Source organism: Carassius auratus, unplaced genomic scaffold (assembly GCF_003368295.1).
Source record: "Carassius auratus strain Wakin unplaced genomic scaffold, ASM336829v1 scaf_tig00216185, whole genome shotgun sequence".
NCBI lineage: Eukaryota > Metazoa > Chordata > Actinopteri > Cypriniformes > Cyprinidae > Carassius > Carassius auratus.
This window is the reverse complement of record NW_020528446.1, coordinates 68,457-87,645: the sequence shown is the minus strand read 5'-3', so window position 1 is coordinate 87,645 and position 19,189 is coordinate 68,457. Positions and strand designations below refer to the sequence as shown.

Here is a 19,189-nt window from a genome sequence, read left to right as displayed (position 1 = left end):
AATACTAAATAAATATAATATAATACATTATTATTATCATCATCATCATCAATCAATAAAAAACAATTTAATATAATGTTAAAAACATAATAAAATGTATTGTTATTATATATTTGTTTTAATTAAAATTATCTTAAGAGCTATTAGCTGCGCATGCGCAGTATGAATAGAGACGCTGCACGAGAGGCCTAGCAACAGCAAACTGTCCTGCTTCTTTTCTCAGTGTCCTGTTAATTTAAATAGTATCTAGTATCAGAGGGGGAACAACAAAGCAACAAATATGGAGATCGGAACTGAGATTAGCAAGAAAATAAGGGTGAGATGTTTATAGTGCGTATTTAACACGGTTTAGCATGCTCGCTAATGAATGCTTACTACGCGTTTGTTCTTGCTCGTTTTTTTCCGTTTGTTTCATTAAATGCGTTTAAGGTGTTTTAATGCAGTAAAGAGTTATGTTGTGTATTTGTAAATCAGCGATCTTCACTAACTACCGTACGTTAGTGTTGTTTAAAGGACGTTGGGATTAGCATGTAAATAATTTACGGTGTTATATCGAGACTGTTTTGTAAAGGTTAAAGGTGGTTGTTAGTTTTTGATGTTAAATACTATTGTGTCAGTGAAGATTAATTTTGTTTAGGCTTTTCTCCTATAATGTCATTTCTTTTCTTTTTTTTCAGACTGCTATCAAAGTAAAGTTGCAGGAGCTCGGCGCTTATGTGGGTAAGAGCTCAAAACAGATATGCATAATTAATTTAATTCAGTTTTTTCAGTGCACTTACTGGAGATAAAAGAAACGGGAAAGTCTTTTGATCTGCAAAACAATAATTCAGCGAAAGTTTTAAAGAATGGGATCACAGTGACTCTTACAGCTGATGAACAATTATAGTTTCACTCTTGCATCTTGACTGACTTCATAGAAACTTTATATTTGTATTGCAAAGTGTTTGCAGCACAGCTGTATCCAATAAGACACTGTGAAATGTAAAATCATAATAGCTACAATATGCTACATTAACATTCAAAATGAGTAGCATAAAATCCAATTATTCAAGATTTTTATTTGTCACACACAATTATATAGAGCATATATAACCAGCAGTGAAATGTGTCAGGTCCACTCCATCGCAATTATTAAAGAAAACAACACAGATGAAAATATACATAAATATAGCTATGAAATAAAAGTAAACAATAAAAATATAAGAATAAAATGTTAAAAAAGATCTATATTGTAGAATTAAATATAGAACGCAAAATAATGTGCATGAAAGTAAACTGTAGTCTTAAATATTAAGACTCTGCAATGGATCTTCTGCAGTGAATGGGTGCCGTCAGAATTAGAGTCCAAACAGCTGATAAATATATCACCAGTGATTTCACACACATCAGTTAACATCTTGTGAAAAGCTGTTTTATGAATTGGAAAAGCTGGAGAAACCAATATTAATAAGGACAGAAGACTTGTTATAACCAGAAGCAATGGTTTGAAGTTAAAATAGTCTTAATGATAGCTTTGTTTCTTAAAAAACACATAGCTTTTCGCTTCACCAGATGGTAGTTGATCAACTCGTGGACTTTCAAAATGAGAATTAGCCCAAGAATTACTCCCCTTCAAGCCATCCTAGGTGTAGATGACTTTCTTCTTTCAGACAATACATTCGGGGTCATATTGTAATGTCCCAGCTCTTCCAAGCTTTATAATGGCAGTGAATGGCTGTTGAGATTCAATAGTCCAATAGAAATCCAATAACGTGCATCCATCCATCATAAAGTGCTCCTCCTGTACCAAATTGATTCATTTGTGTAAGAAGAATATATTTAAAACTTAATAAACTGTAATCACGTTCATCAGAGACTGGCGTTTCAGTGGATAATGCAAGCGTAGCATAAGCTCCAGTGAGAAAATACTAGTCTAGCGAGAACCAGGTTTTGTTTACAGCAAAAGAAAAACCAGTCTCATCTTGGCTTATATTGAAATCCTTACGTTTTTCTTTACAAATCCTAATTTTTTACTTCTAATCCGTGACCGGTGTTTTGTTTTGCTCTCTCCTCTGCACTCCATGTTTATCACTTCTCACCGCAGTTTATGCTACGATTTCTGCATTAATGTGATGGTTCACTGACCTTGTTCGGATCAGATTGAATATGTTACCATGTGTCTCTGTCAGATGAGGAGCTTCCGGATTACATCATGGTCATGGTGGCCAATAAGAAGAACCCGAAGCAGATGGCAGACGACCTGTCCTTGTTTCTAGGCAACAATACCATCAAGTTCACCGTTTGGTAGGTGAAAATCTCCCTATTTACATTGTGATGTTTTAAATCTCTTCTGCTCACCAACAGTAATATTGTGAAATATTATTCACATTTGAATGTAACCTAATTTATGCCTATTACATATTAGTTCAATTTTCAGCATCATTACTCCAGTCTTCAGTGTCACATGATCCTTCAGAAATTATTCTAATAAGCTAATATGCTGCTTAAGCTATGTTTCTTATTATTATCATCAATGTTGAAAACTTTGTTGAGAAAGTAATAAATAATGAAGTTACTGCTGTTTGTGTGTGTGTTGTAGGTTACACGGTGTTCTGGAAAAGCTACGATCGGTAGCAACTGGTATGTTTCATACTGGAGATCATGTTAACAGTGTGCATTAGTCATTTTATTAGTTTGTATGTTTAATTTGTTTTTATATCTGTTTTAGTTTTTGTAGTTAGCCAGTTCACTTTTAGTGTCTAAACTGATTTTTATTAGTTTCCAAGGCAGACTGAAATAGTGTTGTTAAGTTAGTTTAATAATGTTTGTATTTGTTTTGCAGAGCCCACATCGATCAGTCCATCCGTTCTAAACTCTGAGTCCAGCATCCCAGCAGAAAACAACAGGAGGGGGGCGGAGCCTCGTGCTCTTGCCGTTTCCAGCTCCCGTTCTGATAAGCTGGAGGGGCGTGTCTCAAGCTCCGCCCACGAGAACCGCACCAGGTATTTAATTCCCATGAGTGGATCCACAAATCACTCTAAAAATTGACTTAATCGCAAATACTGATTACTACAAGCTCACCAGTATTTATTTAATCTAGAAGCAGAGGCTCTTCTGAAAGACCCTCCAGACTCACATCTGCTGTCAAACCGCTGATGGAGGCGTCGGCAGAAGCTGTGATTGACATCAAGCCCGATCTGGATGATGATCTCATTGCCTACGACCCCCTGGAGCAGAGCTTGAGCTCTCAGGCTTTATACAGCCGCTCAACTGCGGCCAGGGCACGGCCAGCGCTGGAGTCTTCAAGACAGACTGCGGACGCTTACAGGTCCTCAGACGTCACGAGAGGTCAGGAAAGGTCAGGTTCCAGCCATGGCCGGGGCTACAGGAGCTCAGCGGAGAGCAGCAGGGTGAGTGAATTTCCATGCAGTGAAAGCATCCGTTCAGTCCTGCGCTGGTGCTGTAGCTCATCACCTCATTGAATGAACCCTTCTGGCAGGAATTGTCCCGGAAACGCAAGGCTCCCGTAGCCAGTTCAGTGGTTCGGGTTCATAGAAGTCATGAACGCGGACAGGAGAGTGATGAGGAGGAGGAGGATGATGAAGATGAGGAGGACTACGGTATTGCCAGCAAAGTGTCTCTACCATTGAAACCTGAGCGCAAGTACGTTCCTCTGTGAAATAGTGGAAAATATATTTTTAGAGTCTGGTTATTAATAATTGATTGTTTACTCCTCTCAGAAATAGTTTGGTGTTTTGTGTGTGTTTCGCAGGCCTTCCCTCCCACCAGCCAAACAAGCCAACAAAAATCTGATCCTCAAAGCGATCTCAGAAGCTCAGGAATCCATCAACAGGACCACTACATACACGGGTTCACCATATACATTTAATATTATACTTAATAAGAATTAGTTTAACACCATGTAGTTATTTACGGAGCCCCACGCATGACATGGAAGAATTTGTTTTCATGAATGAAGAATTTGAATCCTCTTTTTAGTAAGTTGTGGCCATGGAGTAATAATTGGTTTTTGATTTAATTAAGATAATTAATTAGTACAACGCAGGTTATTATAGTTAACTAAAACCAAAACTAAAATTTAAACTATTAAAAAAAATTCTTACTTGAAATAAAATAAACACAAACTGAAATAAAATACATAACTTTATTTTTCAGGTAGTTGCAAAGGCAACATTTCTCATTTTAATTAAGTAATTTAATCGGTTCATTTTGATTTAATAGTTTATTTTAATCTTTTAACTTGATGTACAAAAAAATTAAACCTTTATAAAAATATATAAAATAAAACAAACTAATAAAAAAGACAAACATACAACAAAACTAAAACTTTAAACAAGTGCTGTCATATGATTAATCGCATCCAAAATAAAAGTTTTTGTTTACATAATGTGTGTGTACTGTGTATATTTATGTATTTAAATAAAATACACACACAGCATGTATCTTGAAAAGATTTCCATGTATATATTTATATTCATATAATTAATTGAAAAGTATAAACTCTAAATATTTTTCATAAATATATAATGTGTGTGTGTGTATTAATACATACAAAAATAGTATACATATTACACACACATTATGTAAACAAACTTATTTAGGATGCGATTAATAGTTTGACAGCACTACTTTATACTTAAACATTCAAACATTCAAAATATCAATAAAAACTAATAGTATCTCAGTCATACTAAAATAAAAATGAGTTTAGTTTATTTAAATTATTAATTTATAAAACATATTTCATAACAACAGAAGCTGCATCCAAAGTGTATGAAATCAATTCTTAATTCATATCCATGATTCATCTAAAACAAGGGTACAAATTGGCCACACTACATATATTGTTGTCTGCATATCATGTGTGGGACACTGTCGTTAATAAATATTGAATTGTAATGTGACCCATAGACATGTGATTGTTAATCTATCTGTGAAAATGCTATTTTAGCAATGTTTATATACTGTTGTCTTTTTCTTAATATTTCGAATTAGCTTTTTTTTTTTTTCTTAATTTTGTGCTTTGATAATTATTAGTTTAAATAATACTGTTTAAGTGTAATTTCATTTTAATTTTTATATATTTACTGCTAGTAATTTTACTGCTTCAGCCTAAATTTATATTAGCTTTGTTTCAACAGAAACACTTTTAATAGTTGCCATTTTCATAATGATAATAAACCTGGTTCTGTTTTCTGTTGTCCAGTTCCCCAGCGGCAGATGGTTCCTGTAGCTCCACGGACACGTTCAGCGAGTGACGAGATGAATAATGCTGCGATCCGATTGGTCCAGGAGCACCTGCACGCTCTCACGCCCCAGGACACGCTGCGCAATAGTGAGTGTCTGTTGCTTAAAGAAATATTGTGTTGACAGAAGGGGCATGAAATCAAACTACAAATTGATTTCTTTTGTGTTTTGCAGCACAATCCATAGCTTTAGCATCTCGTCTGCAGTTGGAGCTTCCAGAAGAGGACACTCGAGAGCAGCTCAGTGAATACCGTGAGTGATATGATCTAATTTTGACCTCTGACTGTAAAGATTTACATAGTACATAGTACATTTTAGTTGTACTATGGAAGTCGTTCAGTCACATTCTGTGAAGCTCTGTAGTCTCATGTAGCCAGACCTTTGCCTAAACACACAAATATAGACAAGAAGAGACCATCTTATCAGCATGTAAAGCAACTGACCGTTTAGAATATATTTGAATATACACTATCATTAAGAAGATTGGGGTCAGTACAAAAGTTTTTTTTTAATAAAGAATTGAATACTTTTATTAAACGAGGACATTTATAATGTTAAATTTTCTGTTGAACTGTCAATTCATCAAAGAATCTTTGAAAAATAACGTATTACGGTTATCAAAACAGCAGTGTACTTAATCGGATTATTATTATTTTTTTTTTTTTTAATTCAGAGCTGCAGGTTTTAGAGGCGGCGAGACTCAACGCTTTGGACTCACGTTCATTCGTCATGAGGAAACTGGAGCTTGAACAGACTTCACCAGTCAGGAGCAGACTTACCGCTGTCAATCAAAATGAAGACACACCCATCGCACCCCGAATGGTGCAGGCCAGGTATGACAGACAGGTTTCAAGCAAATCAATATCAAGTTCCATATTTTTATACATACACACTACCATGCAAATGTTGGGGTCTGTAAGATTTTTTTAAATATTTTTTAAAGAAATCTTATGCTCATTGCTCACCAAGGCTGCAGTAATTTGATCAAAAATACAATAAAACCAGTAAATCGTGAAATATTATTCCCATTTAAAATAACAATTTTCTGTTTGAATATATTTTAAAATGTAATTTATTCCTGTGATGCAATGCTGAGTTGTGCTCTGTTCCTCTGCAGAGAGAGAGCGGAGGTCGTGGAAGCAGCGAGTCCAAAGTTCATCGTGACATTAGATGGAGTTCCCAGTCCGTTAGCAAACCGCACAGATCAGGAGATGGAACCTGAGGACGAGTTCAATACGACCCCTGACCTTCCCGAAAATAATGGACCCAAAGCTGCCGTCCACCTCAGACTTGGCACTGACTTTCTAAACACTGGCGGTAAGACGATATATATATAACAATACAGTTATCTTCTATAAAATGTAATATTAATCTGCGCTAATGGATGGTATGCTAGTTTATTTTGCACTAAGTGTTGTAATTGTAGTCATGCGACTCATCATTTGTTCTAGCTGTAGTCAACATTCCTCTCAATATTTGTTCTCTGCTCGCACTCATTCTCTGTCTTTCTCCTGCAGATAGAGAGTTAAATGAGGTGGAGGACATGGATGTAGAGCCAGTTCAGACTAAACGACAGAAACTTCCAGAACGCTGCAGGTTTTGGCCTGCGTGCAAGAGTGGAGACGAGTGTGTGTACCATCACCCCAACACACAGTGCAAGTGAGAACAAACTCCCACTATAAACCCCACCGAACTCACAGCATGGAGGACTACTCAACCGACTAATCTTTACACTTTTATTATTCCATTTTCCTTTTTTTTCTTTTTCTTTTAATCCTTTTTTTGGGGAGGATAATTTTTTTTCTCCCCTTGTTGTGATTTACAATTAATTTTCTGTTTTTATTTTATATTTCCCTTTTTTTTATAACAAGTTAACAACAGAGTACTCCGTTTTGTTATTATTATTTTACTCTTTGATTTTCTTTTTCATTAACTTATAACCTTTTCTTTGTTTGTTTTTCTCTTGATATTATCGGTGGTGCTGGAAATGAGTAATTAATAATAAATTAATAATTAGATATATCCATAGTTGTACATAGTGATGCATATTGTGTAAATATGTTGTTTTTGGTTCTGTTGCAGAATATTTCCCAACTGTAAATTTGGCAACAAGTGTCTGTTCATTCATCCAAACTGTAAGTTTGATTCCAAGTGCACCAAAGTGGACTGTCCATTCACACACGTCAGCCGCAGACTCAACAGCAACCCTACAAGAGCTGGTGTGTAAGACGAAGATTAAACACATTGGAATGTCTTATAAATGGCTGCTGACTTTTGACCTGTGACCTTTGACCCTACAGAACCAGCTCTAGCCAGCAGCGTTTGCCATTTCTTCCCAGAATGTAAAAAGCCGGACTGTCCGTTCTACCACCCTAAAGTGAGAATTACATCAGCCCGTTTCACTTTGAGGGATTTATTTGTTTGTTTTTATTATGTTTATTAAGTTTAAAAACTTCAACTTCTTTAAAATGTAAGAGAAAAACCCAAATAAATCGAAAACCTGATGTATGTCAACATAAAATCCTCTCATGCTACTGTTCTTATTGTGAATGTTACTCCAATTTTTGGGTTTTGTGAACCTAGTTTCTATATTTTTACGCATTTTAACTTTTTTAAAAGTTCTTAAATACACTTTTGTTCATATGCATTTCCCTCGTTTTTGTTTTTTGCAGCCGTGTAGATTTGCGGCGCAGTGTAAGCGAGCGGGCTGTACTTTCTACCATCCAGCTGTTGCAGTGCCACCCAGAAGTGCTCTGAAATGGACCAAAACACAGAACAGGTATCACAAACTCACAGACGACTGCAGCCAAGCCTTTGATATGTACCTGTGAATCAAACTTCTGTAATCAGTGATTGTCTGTGTTTTTTCCCCCAGTTGAGAAACACTCAAGTGAATGGTCACAACTGAGCTGCAGTGTTTCTGTGGTTCATCTGGAGCTTTGTCTCTTCTGACCTCATTCGGATCATTTCTGTTCTACTTAAGTTTTTTTGATTACTTTTTAAAACAAATTCTGAGTTTTATAAATTGCAAGTTTCTGTAAGCTGTTTGCAGAATATATTTGGTGTATTAAACGTAGACAATACACACACACACACACGAATGTTGTCTTTACTCTGAAAATATGGAGAAGTATCTTAAATATTCACTCAATTCAGTTTTGAAAACCAAAGTGCAGACAAACATGCGAGTCAGAGATTCTTTATTTTCTAGTCTAGAGTTCATGATCTTCAGGGTGGTAGAGTTCACTCATCAAACGGTAGATGTATGATGGAGCGTTTCCACCGATGTTTGAGATGAACAGAGTGATGAGTTCTGGAGGAACGTAGTCAAATACCGGACAGTGAGCGTTGACCTTTGACAAGATCTCACCTGGAAGCAGAAAACTAATTTCAAGACAAATGTCCATAGAACAACATAGACAAACAACAGTTTTTATTAGAACAGATTTGGATCCACTGCAGTGAATGGGTGCCGTAACAATGAGAATTTTATGAGGCGTTTTTTTTTTAAGAAACATCGATATTTAAGATGATCTATAACGGTGCTTTTCACTTAACAAGCATTTTTTACAAGATGACATTTGATAGACTGGAGTGGTTTGGATTACTTTGTGTTTATCAGCGGTTTGGACTTTCATTCTGACGGCACCCATTCACTGCAGAGGATCCATTGGTGAGCAGGTAATGTAATGCAAAATACCTCCAAATCTGTTTTGATGAAGAAACAAACTCATCTACATCTTGGATGACCTCAGGGTGAGGAAATGTTCATTTTCAGGTCAACCATTTCATTAAAGGTTTTTTATTTTATTTTCCACTCTAAACTTTTAGTTGACAATTTCAGAGTGTGCTATTTATTTGAGGGTTTTCTAACTGTACCCTTAAATTAAGTGTAAAGTTACTTCATAGGGGTAAAATGTTGCTGAGTGACATTACCTTCAGTAAAGGGAAGCACTTCATGTGGTGAAACGAATTTATGAAACGTGTCCTCCTCATTGGGAAACTACAACAACAAAGATTCAAGTTAAACCTCAAAAGCAGCATTTACAAGATCTTCTCTACTGATATTAATATTACTAAATCGTGTAATGGGGGTGTCATATACCTGCGGCGAGAGCTTGAACATGGGAGCGCAGACGATGAGGGGAGTGGAATGATGTTTGGCAGCCAGAGCCAGTGTGTGTGTGCCGTTAACGGCCCGCAGACCCCCGTTAGCCAGAACCGTCTGTGTGCCGATGATCACCTAATCAACACATGCAAGAGATTCAGACAGGCATCTGAAACTTGAGTCTTTCTTTGACAAAAATGATGTTTGAAATCAAAACATTTCTAGTTGTTTGAATTTTGGATAGTTCTGGATTATTCTATTGGAGAACTGCACATCAGTCCTTTGTTTCACCTTGTTGACTCTTGACATTACAGCGAAAATGGCTGCATCTGGGATGACTGTTGTCTCGATGTCCTCTTTGGAAAGACTTGTGGCCATTTCATGCCCCTGATGGACAAAAAAAAAAAAAAAGACAAGTTTTAATTTAGTCAAGTTACCTCGAAGGACCTCAGTTTACAACAGCACTAAATACACTTGCTGAAAAAAAAAAAAAACTAAATGAAGTTCAAAAAACTAAAAATAGTACTATTCATATAAAATTTAGATAATATAATATTTAAATAAAAATTTAATTATTTATTAAAATGAAATAGTAAAAGTATATTAATAAGCAGCATTAATCAAATTCAAATGCTTCATTTAACTTTTACAACAGCATTAAATACACTTGCTTAAAAACAGACCAATGTGATGTTAAACTCTTAAAACATTAATATAAAAAGTCCTAATAATATTAAATTAATTATTTAGATAATATTTTATTCAGATAATTTAATCTTTTAAATATTTATGCAAATTAAATAGTAAAATCTAGTGTTTATTAAGCAGCATTAATATTAAAATGCTTCATTTAACTTTAGTATAGTATAATTATACAAGCATAATATAGTACTTATTAAATTAAATAGTAAGAACTAATTGTATTCATGATAATGATTTTTTTGAAGTATAATTTTAAGTATCAATTGAATAAAATATTAAATTAATAAATCATATGCATTTTAATTTATCATTAACTTCAACATAATTAAAAAAAATGTATTTATTATTAATAATTATAATCGTGTTAAAACGTTATGTAAAGCAATTATTAATGCATTATTATTTAATATTGTTGTTAATTCTTGGCTATGGGTTCTACTATTTTGCTAGTGATGAGAAGTGGTTTAGAGCCGCTTAAGTAAAATGCAATGGATGCAAATATTTGCTCACTTGACAGAAGGGCGCACACTCTGCAACAATGACGTGAAATTTGCGTTTCCGCGCTGCGTCTTTCAGGAAAGCTTCCACTGTTCTGGAGCGGCCGATGGTCATGATCACCTCGTTGGAGTGGATGTGTTCCAGTGCCTGCATGGAGATGTTGTCTGTGGTGCCCTCTAAAAATAACAAGCATATTTAACGTAAAAAGAATATTGAAAAAGCAAAAGCTTCTGATGATCTAGCATCCATGGATTCTCACCCAGTTCTGTCAGCAGCTCGTTGATGGCTTCAATGACGTTGGCTTTGAGATGAGGGAAGTGCTGTCTGAAGTTGTCCTCGCTGGATCCTCCAGACGTCAGCAGCTTGTGCAGAGACTCCTGTTGATCTGCTTCTTCAGTGCTGCCTCGGGACCTGAGGAGAGACACATGATACCCAGATCATTCAGGTACTTCACCTAAAAATGAAAAATCTGTCATGATTTACTCACTATCATGATCCAAAACCAGTATGCTGATATTTGTCAGTTTTTAAACCACACTGTGTAGTTGTGCCCCCAAGGGGTTGAAGCATGAAACTGCACGTTATTTTGTGGAGGAACATCATTTCAGTCATTACGCAAGTTGTGCTTCGGCTCCGATATTCTGCGCGTATTAATCTGATGGAGTGATTAAAAGTGATCGCTTTATCAGTGCAAATATCACTGAGATCAAAACTCGATCAATAATGAAAGAAGGATATCAAAAATATACATTTTCTAAGCAGTTAAGTAGCTTATATGCCGCTGTTGTTTTGATTTAATGCCATCATTACAGAAGTTTGGCTATTCAGACGTTAAAAAATATCCATTGCTACTCATATCAGATAATGATGGAAATTATAACTTGAAAATACTACTTCTGAAAAATAAAAGATGGATGTAGTAAGTGGTTTAGAGATAGTCTGGATAGTAAACCAACATAAACATTGTTTTCTGAGCCTAGTTAACAGCAGATGTGATGCAATACTATCTCGTTAAAAAAAACTAATATTAATAATTAGAAGAGGGAATTAAATTATAAGGGCTAACTTGGATCCAGCTTGAGTGCCTCACCTTGCATATTCTTCTCGAATGATCTTCAGCACCCTGCGCACCATGTTACCGACAGTGGTCTCAGACGGCTGTCCTGCTGTCATCCGCCTGCCCTCCTTCCGTATGATTTCCATCAGATCACCTGAGGAAAAAAATTAATAAACTAACACACACACCAGAGACTTCAAGATCCTGTAAACCAGAGGGTGTCAAACTGGGGTATCCCTATGGGGTCGCCAGGAAGTGCTGGGGGTCAGTGAGAAAAGTGTTAAGAAAAATAAAATATGATTAAAATAATGTATTTATTTGTGTGTGTGTATATATATATATCACACACACAAAGTACATTTTTATTAAAATTGAGTACATTAATAAGTAATGAAAATAGATTAAAATAATAATTAAAACGTTTAGATTAAAATAACATTTAGATTAAAATAATAAATTAGATTAATATTAAGAAAAATGTGAACATCAAAGTGCCATTAATAAAAATTATATTAAAATATTATATTTAAATCTAAAATTATTATAAATAAAAATGTAAATAAATATTTGATTACCACTATTAAAATGACGGAATGGTTACAATAAATATATTACAGTAAATATTCAAAATAAAATGTCAAAATGAACAAATAAACTAAATATAACAGTACAGTACAGTAAGTAGAAAACATTTAAATTAATAGATAAATAATCCTATCATATTTTCATATCATGACCATATTAATAACATTTATTTTTCTCCGTATAAGCTGGAACGTTTTACTTTAAATGTTAGCATGGGGTCCCTCACATAAGGATGATCATGTTTGGAATATAAAATCTGAAAGACTGAGAAGCTCTGCTGTAAACCACAGTCACGTGAAGCACTAAACAACAGACAGAGAGAGTGATGTAACTGAAGTCGTGTATCCATCAAAACAAGCATGCGCATCTGGAACAGCGCTGGGGTTCTGATTTAGAACAGCGGACAGCGCTCGGGTTCTGATCCGATCTCGAGCTCTCACTCACCGGCGTTGCTCCAGCGGGCCTGCGCGGTGATTCTGCGGAGTAAAGCGGTCGTTTCTCGGGCGGTTTCCGCGGAGCCCCGGGGGGATCCTGCCCCGCTGCCGCAGCGCTTCAGCTCGGACAGAAACGACTCGATTCGTTCGGACAGCTCGGTCTCTTTATCCGCGCCGGGCATTTTTACAGATTTCTCAAGTAAGCGCCGATTCTGAACGAATTTCTCGTGACAGCTTGAACACTCACGGAACCGGACAGAAACCTCCTCCGGGTCATGAGTCCTGTTCTTCTTCTGCTATTTAACGGCGATCAGGACTGTGTTGTAACAGCCCCACCAACCGTACATCCTTCACTCACTCAAATATCTTCTGGATTGCTCATGAATAGATTATACATAACAAATTGTTGCATGTAAAAACCCACGAAGTAGCCTATTAAAATGTTCCAAGCACTGTATATTACTTATCATTTTAATATATGGTTATATAAAACATGCTGGTTTATAATTGTTATAATACTTAAGTTCATCATTGGTAATATTTTTTTATATTTTAGAAAGTAGTTGGCTCTTCTACTTACACTCACTGTCAAAAATAAAGTAAAAACAATATTTTAATGCAATTACTAATAATGAATTAATATTATTACACCTTAAAATAACTGATTTACATTTGAATATATATTAAATGTATTTATTTCTCTGAACAAAGCTGAATTTGCAACATCATTATTTTAGGCCTTCAGTCACATGATCCTTCAGAAATATTTCTAATATGCTTAAAAAACATTTATTATCAATGTTGAAATCAGTTGTGCTGCTTTATATTTCTGTGGAAGCTGATAACTATTGTTTTCAAGATTATTTTTTAAGAGAAAAGGGAAAGGAGGAAAGAAATTATTTGACAGCGTTTACTTATTTTTAACAATGTTATATCAACTTTGATATACTTAATGCATCTATATATGTGTGTGTGTAAGTAAGTATATAAATACATTTACATATATTGCACTGTATGTTATCATTTTAATATTGTTATGTGGCTAAATAAAGCATGCTGGGCTACAATTATTATATACAATATTATTTAGTTAATTTAATAGTTGGTCTATTTTAATGTCTTTGTTCAAAACGTAAATATTTTCATTTAAGATGTTCAGATTCTCTCATCCAGATGAAATGTGCCACTGTAATGAACCTCATTTGTTAGTAACTGACAAACACTCCCAATACTTTACTAACAATTTTTATTGAATGACGAGCCAATTACGGTATATTTCCCGAATCCACTTTCACCAAAATTAATCTGAATCAAAAACACTGCCGTTCAAACTGATTGAACACTGGAACAAACAAAATGAAACCACTTGCAGTTAATAATAATAAATCTGATCCAAACCCAGGACGTGTAACCACTATTCCACAAAACCATTTGAAAAGAAGAGAAAATGAAAAATGACAGTCTGGTTTGATCTGTCAGATACAGGTAGATCCTCTAACAAATCAAACCCGATTCATGCACCTTTAACCCTGTTGGATCTGATCAGTTGGATTGATCATTTATTCAGTCTGTGGAGAAACTAGCAACTAACAATCAGCAAGACTTCTATCACAGATTAACTCACACGTTCCCATAGTAAGCAAACTAAAAAAGATTGTGCTCCTCAAAATAAAACTGCTTAAAAATTAGTACATTTCTCAAAGAAAGAATGATATACGACAGCGTGAAGCTCTGATGTGAGATCTCTCTCTTCAATGGCTTTGCATTACCTAACATAAGCCTTTACAGAAATAATATAGACAGCTAAACACATCAGTCTACAATCTGTCCATGAGAAACAATCATTCTATCTTTCCAAATAATCGGCAAAACAGATTAAAGTAATTATTGACACACATTCAATGACCACAAACTTTCTCTCACAGAAGCATATCTTTTATCAGTTATAGGGGCTTGTGTTATTTCGTATAAATACAAGAAAATAATGCAAAAAAAAAAAACATTGAAAAACTGGGTGGTTTTTTTTCCAAATGATACTGAACAAGCCTGTATCAAAAATGTACACGCACTGAAGGACAATTTGGCCGCCAAGCATCACTCGCTTCCCAGAGAATTCCCTGATGCACGTCCACTCCCGATAAACTTCAGGTCACCCCGCAGCGACCGGATTGAATCACCGAGGCAAAGCAAAATGTCAGGGGCCGGAGGATCTGGTGTGAGGAAGAAGTTCTGGGTCCCTGATTGTTCAGGCAGATTTTACTCAATGAGCTTCTTGGCCTTGAAGAAGCGGCGTAGGTAGAAGACCTGCCACGTGGCCAGACCGATCAGACAGCACATGGAGAAGATGCTGAAGTACAGCACACGCGTGTTGGTGGACTCTGCAAAACACGACATGATGATTCGTTTTGCATGCTTGGAGCGGACATTAAACTTCAGTGGGATGTTTTTTAGTTGGTGCTTACCATTAGTATCTCTCATCTCCTCCTCTCTCTTCTTCATGTAGGCGAAGTCATTGACAATAGACTCTGAAAGATCTTCCAGCCGACGGAGTTCTACTTCCAGGGGCTTCAGTTTTTCGACCTTGGCAATCTTAACAAACGCAGAATAACTTGACTGACTAATCAAACCAACAGCTACAAATCTACCTGGAACAGTCTGTGCAGATAATCTAAATATGCAATATATGCGACCATATTAAAGTGTGCGGTTGGTACGGTTTGTTTTTAAGGAAATTACTAGTCTTATTGAGCAATTAAATTGCATTAAACTGATCAGAAGTGACAGTAAAGACATTTAGAATATTGTAAAAGATTTCTAATTCCAATAGTTTTTTTTTTTTTTTAACTTTTAGTCAAGGAAACCTTGAAAAAAATAGTTTAGTATTTTAATGTAATTACTATTAATAATTAATATTACTACAACTTAAAATAACTGATTTAGATTTGAATATATTTTAAAATGTAATTTATTTCTGTGATGCAAAGCTGAATTTGCATCATTACTTTACTTGTCAGTCACATGATCCTTCAGAAATCATTCTAATATGCTTTAAAAAACATTATCAATGTTGAAAACAGTTGTGAAGCTAAATATTTCTGTGGAAGCTGATACTTTTTCAAGATTCTTTGAAATAGAAAGTTCGAAGTAACAGAAATTATTTGACTGCATTTAACGATGTTAAGGTTTTTACCATCAGCTTTGGTCTGCTTAATGCATCCCTATATATATCCACACACACACAGTATATTAAGACAAAAACATTAAGCAGCACAAATATTTTTTTAACAGTGGGGATGATAAATGTTTCTTGAACAGCTAATCAGAATATTATTATGATTTCTGAAGGATCGTGTGACACTGAAGACTGGATTAATGATGCTGAAAATTCAGCTTCGCATCACAGAAATACATTTAAATGGTAATAATATTTTACAATCGTACAATTTTTACAGTATTTCCAATCAAATAAATAAAGCCTTGGCGAAAAAAGATACACCTTTTTTTTAAAGCATAAAAAAAAAAAAAAAAACTTTTGAGCAACTGAGAGAAACTTACTTTTCAAGCATGAAAAAACAATGCAAACAAACCTCTTCGTAATTTTTGGCTTCAACGCCGTGCTTCATGTCCAAGTTGATCTGTTGGTCAGGAACCATTCCAGTTCCTGAATGCAAGAAAAACGGAATGAAAAAACAGATTTGTATATATCGACCATCATATTATCACTTTAAACTGAACATATGTCAGCCAAGGTGCTATTAAAAAGTCAAACACTCACCCATAGGAGACTTGCTCTCGAAGCACACCTCAAACATGTCATAGTCCTCTGTAGTGAAGGCAAACTTGCCTTTAGTTGCCTCTTCTTTCACATAAAGGATGTGTCCAGAAGAGTCTGTGATCTAACAGCACCAAAACATTTGATATTCAGAAAAGGCCAAACAGATTACTACATGTTTATTATAAATTAGGCCAAAAATATTATCATTAAATTAATTGTATCAACACTGCTCAGTAATTGTTTACTTATATATCTTAACCCATGCACACTATCTCTGTCTTTGAGTGTGAAAGTAACGTTAAGACTGACGTGTTACTACAAGACTGAATGAGATGCGGGTGGAAACATACAGATACATTCACTTTTATTCTTTACACACGTTGTGTTGTTGAATAAAGGCATAACGTCGTTAACACAACTCATTTGATTTATTTAACCAGCTGGATGTTATTAAAACCGAAGTAAACTGGACCATTCAATCGCCGTCCAACCAGGAAGCGCCATGTAGCACAAACACAAGGCCTTGCGTTTAACAAACTCACAGAACCGCGAACTGAACATTTGAATCAAGCGTAAAGTAACCGCTGAATACAACTGTTTTTGGTAAAATTTAAATCGTTAATCCGGTTGATGTGTGGCGTGACGTCACCTTCAGGTTGGTTTTCGTGTTCGGCTGCTCCATGATCTCGTATTCTCCGGTAACGAGCACATCTTTATGGATCTCCTCCCGTAGACACTTTCTGCTGCGCACCGGCAGGTAAAATGAGATCGACACGACGGACTGAACCACAAACGACAGTGAGAGCGAGAGCAAAAGCACACGGAACCGCGCCATGACGAGCTGATCGCTCCACTACTGCAGGCCCGGGTCGAGCTGCGCACTGCGCCTGCGCTCTGTCTCCGCGCATGCGCACTGACTCTTCGGTGCTCTGTAAATTTAGAACGCCCGCTCGTGGAGAGGGAGGGAGTAGCACAGACCTCCTAAAAACACGTTGCACATGTACAAAAATGTTCCATGCTCTTACTTCTTAAGACGTTTTATGCAGTGCTTTAAGTGGGCCGGTATGCACCGGTACTCAGTACCGGCACTTCCAAATATAGCTCTTGAGCGTAGCGCCACCTCTCCGTGCGCCCAGAACGTGCTTTTAGCGTACCCGTATGTTCATTTGGACATCTGTTTTAATAAAGGTTTTCATCATTTGCCTGCACTGCCGCTTTTCAGAACGCCCTTAACAATGCATGCTTCCTAATTCTTCCTAGTTCGGAGTATGGAGCGTGCATCATTTGAACCAGTTCGGGAGTTCGGAGCAGGTTCGCGAATCATTTGAGTCATATCGGGAGGTCGGAGCGGGTTCGCGAATCATTTGAGTCAGTTCGGGAGTTCGGAGCGGGTTCGCCAATCATTTGAGTCAGTTCGGGAGTTCGTAGCGGGTTCGCGAATCATTTGACTCAGTTTGGGGATCGCGAATCATTTGAGTCAGTTTGGGAGTTCGGAGCGGGATCGCGAATTATTTGAGTCAGTTCGGGAGTTCGGAGCGGGTTCGCGAATCATTGAGTCAATTTGGGGATCGCAAATCATTTGAATCAGTTCGGGAGTTCGGAGCGGCTTCGCGGATTGGGTTCGCGAATCATTTGAGTCAGGGGATCGCGAATCATTTGAATCAGTTCGGGAGTTCGGAGCGGGATCGCGAATCATTTGAATCAGTTCGGGAGTTTGTAGCGGATTCGCGAATCATTTGAGTCAGTTTGAATGCAGTAGCTCTTTCTAACGGTATTTTTTCAAAATCCTTTTGCACATTTTATTTATGTTCAGCAGTTCTTTCTAGCTAAAGCAAATCCACAAACTAATAAAATGATTTATTATTAAGGTCGCCTGTTGACTGCTGTATATAAAACCCCTTTAATAGTAGTTACCTCAGGGGATGAGGGGAGTCATCAAAAAAAAAAACAGAAAATATATATATATATTTTTGGCTATAATAGAGTACCGGCCCCTCTTTTTGGCCACTTAAATCACTGGTGCAATCGTTCACAAATCTTTTGTTGATTACAAAGAGAAGATTCAGTGTCACATGGTCCTTCAGAAATCATTATTATGTTGATTTGCAGCTCAAGAAACATTTACTATTTTTATTTTTGTTGCTGGAAACAATAATACCACTCTTTCTTTAAAAAGATAGAAAAATTTATAATTTTATTCATTATACATTAAAGCAATTAAAAGTGAGTGAAGACATTTAAAATGTTTCAAAAGATTTCTATAAATGATTTAATACAGCAAAACTGTTTTCAATATTGATAATAATCAGAAATGTTTTTTGAGCATCAAATCAAATTGTAATGATTTCTAAAGAATCATCTGACACTGAAGACTGGAGTAGCCATCACAGGAATTAATAACATGTTACTATATATATAAAAATATTAAAAAAAATTATTGTAAAAAAAATATTTCACAGTCGCGAATCATATATATATATATACTATGCCAGTGCAGGCATAGTATATATATATTTAATAACAAGTGCTTGGGGCATGGCTTGGAGGTTCAGATTTTCCTTCTTTTCATTGCCTCTAAGCTGATCACATTCTTGATTTTAGGAGACCCTTGGCTTTTGGGGCTCAAGGCAGTCTTCTACCTTGGCCTAAAATGTTTAAAATTGCATATTAATAAATGTTAATCAACTTTTGATTATTGCTGATGCCTCTAATAATTATGTGTCTGATTTTTAATTTATAGCATATTTTGGGTTTATTTTAAGCCAGCTATATAGCATTTTATA

General features: G+C 35.9%; 3 protein-coding genes across 4 annotated transcripts; 1 reads left to right on the top strand and 2 right to left on the bottom strand.

The window, feature by feature from the left end:
* The first annotated feature begins 162 nt into the window (after positions 1–162).
* On the top strand, positions 163–8,336 carry LOC113097323 (zinc finger CCCH domain-containing protein 14-like). 2 transcript variants are annotated; one of them, XM_026262563.1, is made up of 17 exons: positions 163–316; positions 678–720; positions 2,169–2,283; positions 2,579–2,619; positions 2,822–2,981; positions 3,083–3,389; positions 3,479–3,642; positions 3,752–3,849; positions 5,207–5,335; positions 5,422–5,499; positions 5,921–6,080; positions 6,365–6,564; positions 6,765–6,906; positions 7,330–7,466; positions 7,548–7,624; positions 7,920–8,026; positions 8,123–8,336. In XM_026262563.1, the coding sequence occupies exons 1-17, from the start codon at positions 281–283 to the stop codon at positions 8,124–8,126; spliced, it is 1,998 nt and encodes a 665-aa protein (XP_026118348.1). In that variant the 5' UTR covers positions 163–280; the 3' UTR covers positions 8,127–8,336. The 2 variants fall into 2 exon arrangements, with proteins under 2 accessions (XP_026118348.1, XP_026118347.1); XM_026262562.1 differs by having other exon boundaries at positions 3,080–3,389.
* Positions 8,337–8,340: 4 nt separating this feature from the next.
* Positions 8,341–12,931, bottom strand: LOC113097324 (translation initiation factor eIF-2B subunit beta-like). The gene is made up of 8 exons (XM_026262564.1): positions 12,642–12,931; positions 11,646–11,766; positions 10,815–10,966; positions 10,568–10,731; positions 9,647–9,742; positions 9,353–9,490; positions 9,184–9,250; positions 8,341–8,617 (listed from the first exon to the last, which is right to left on the bottom strand). The coding sequence occupies exons 1-8, from the start codon at positions 12,811–12,813 to the stop codon at positions 8,460–8,462; spliced, it is 1,068 nt and encodes a 355-aa protein (XP_026118349.1). The 5' UTR covers positions 12,814–12,931; the 3' UTR covers positions 8,341–8,459.
* A 929-nt stretch (positions 12,932–13,860) lies between these two features.
* On the bottom strand, positions 13,861–17,483 carry LOC113097322 (transmembrane emp24 domain-containing protein 10-like). The gene is made up of 5 exons (XM_026262561.1): positions 17,056–17,483; positions 16,407–16,527; positions 16,219–16,292; positions 15,094–15,220; positions 13,861–15,009 (listed from the first exon to the last, which is right to left on the bottom strand). Exons 1-5 carry the CDS (start codon positions 17,239–17,241, stop codon positions 14,888–14,890), a joined length of 630 nt encoding a protein of 209 aa, XP_026118346.1. The 5' UTR covers positions 17,242–17,483; the 3' UTR covers positions 13,861–14,887.
* Positions 17,484–19,189: the final 1,706 nt, after the last annotated feature.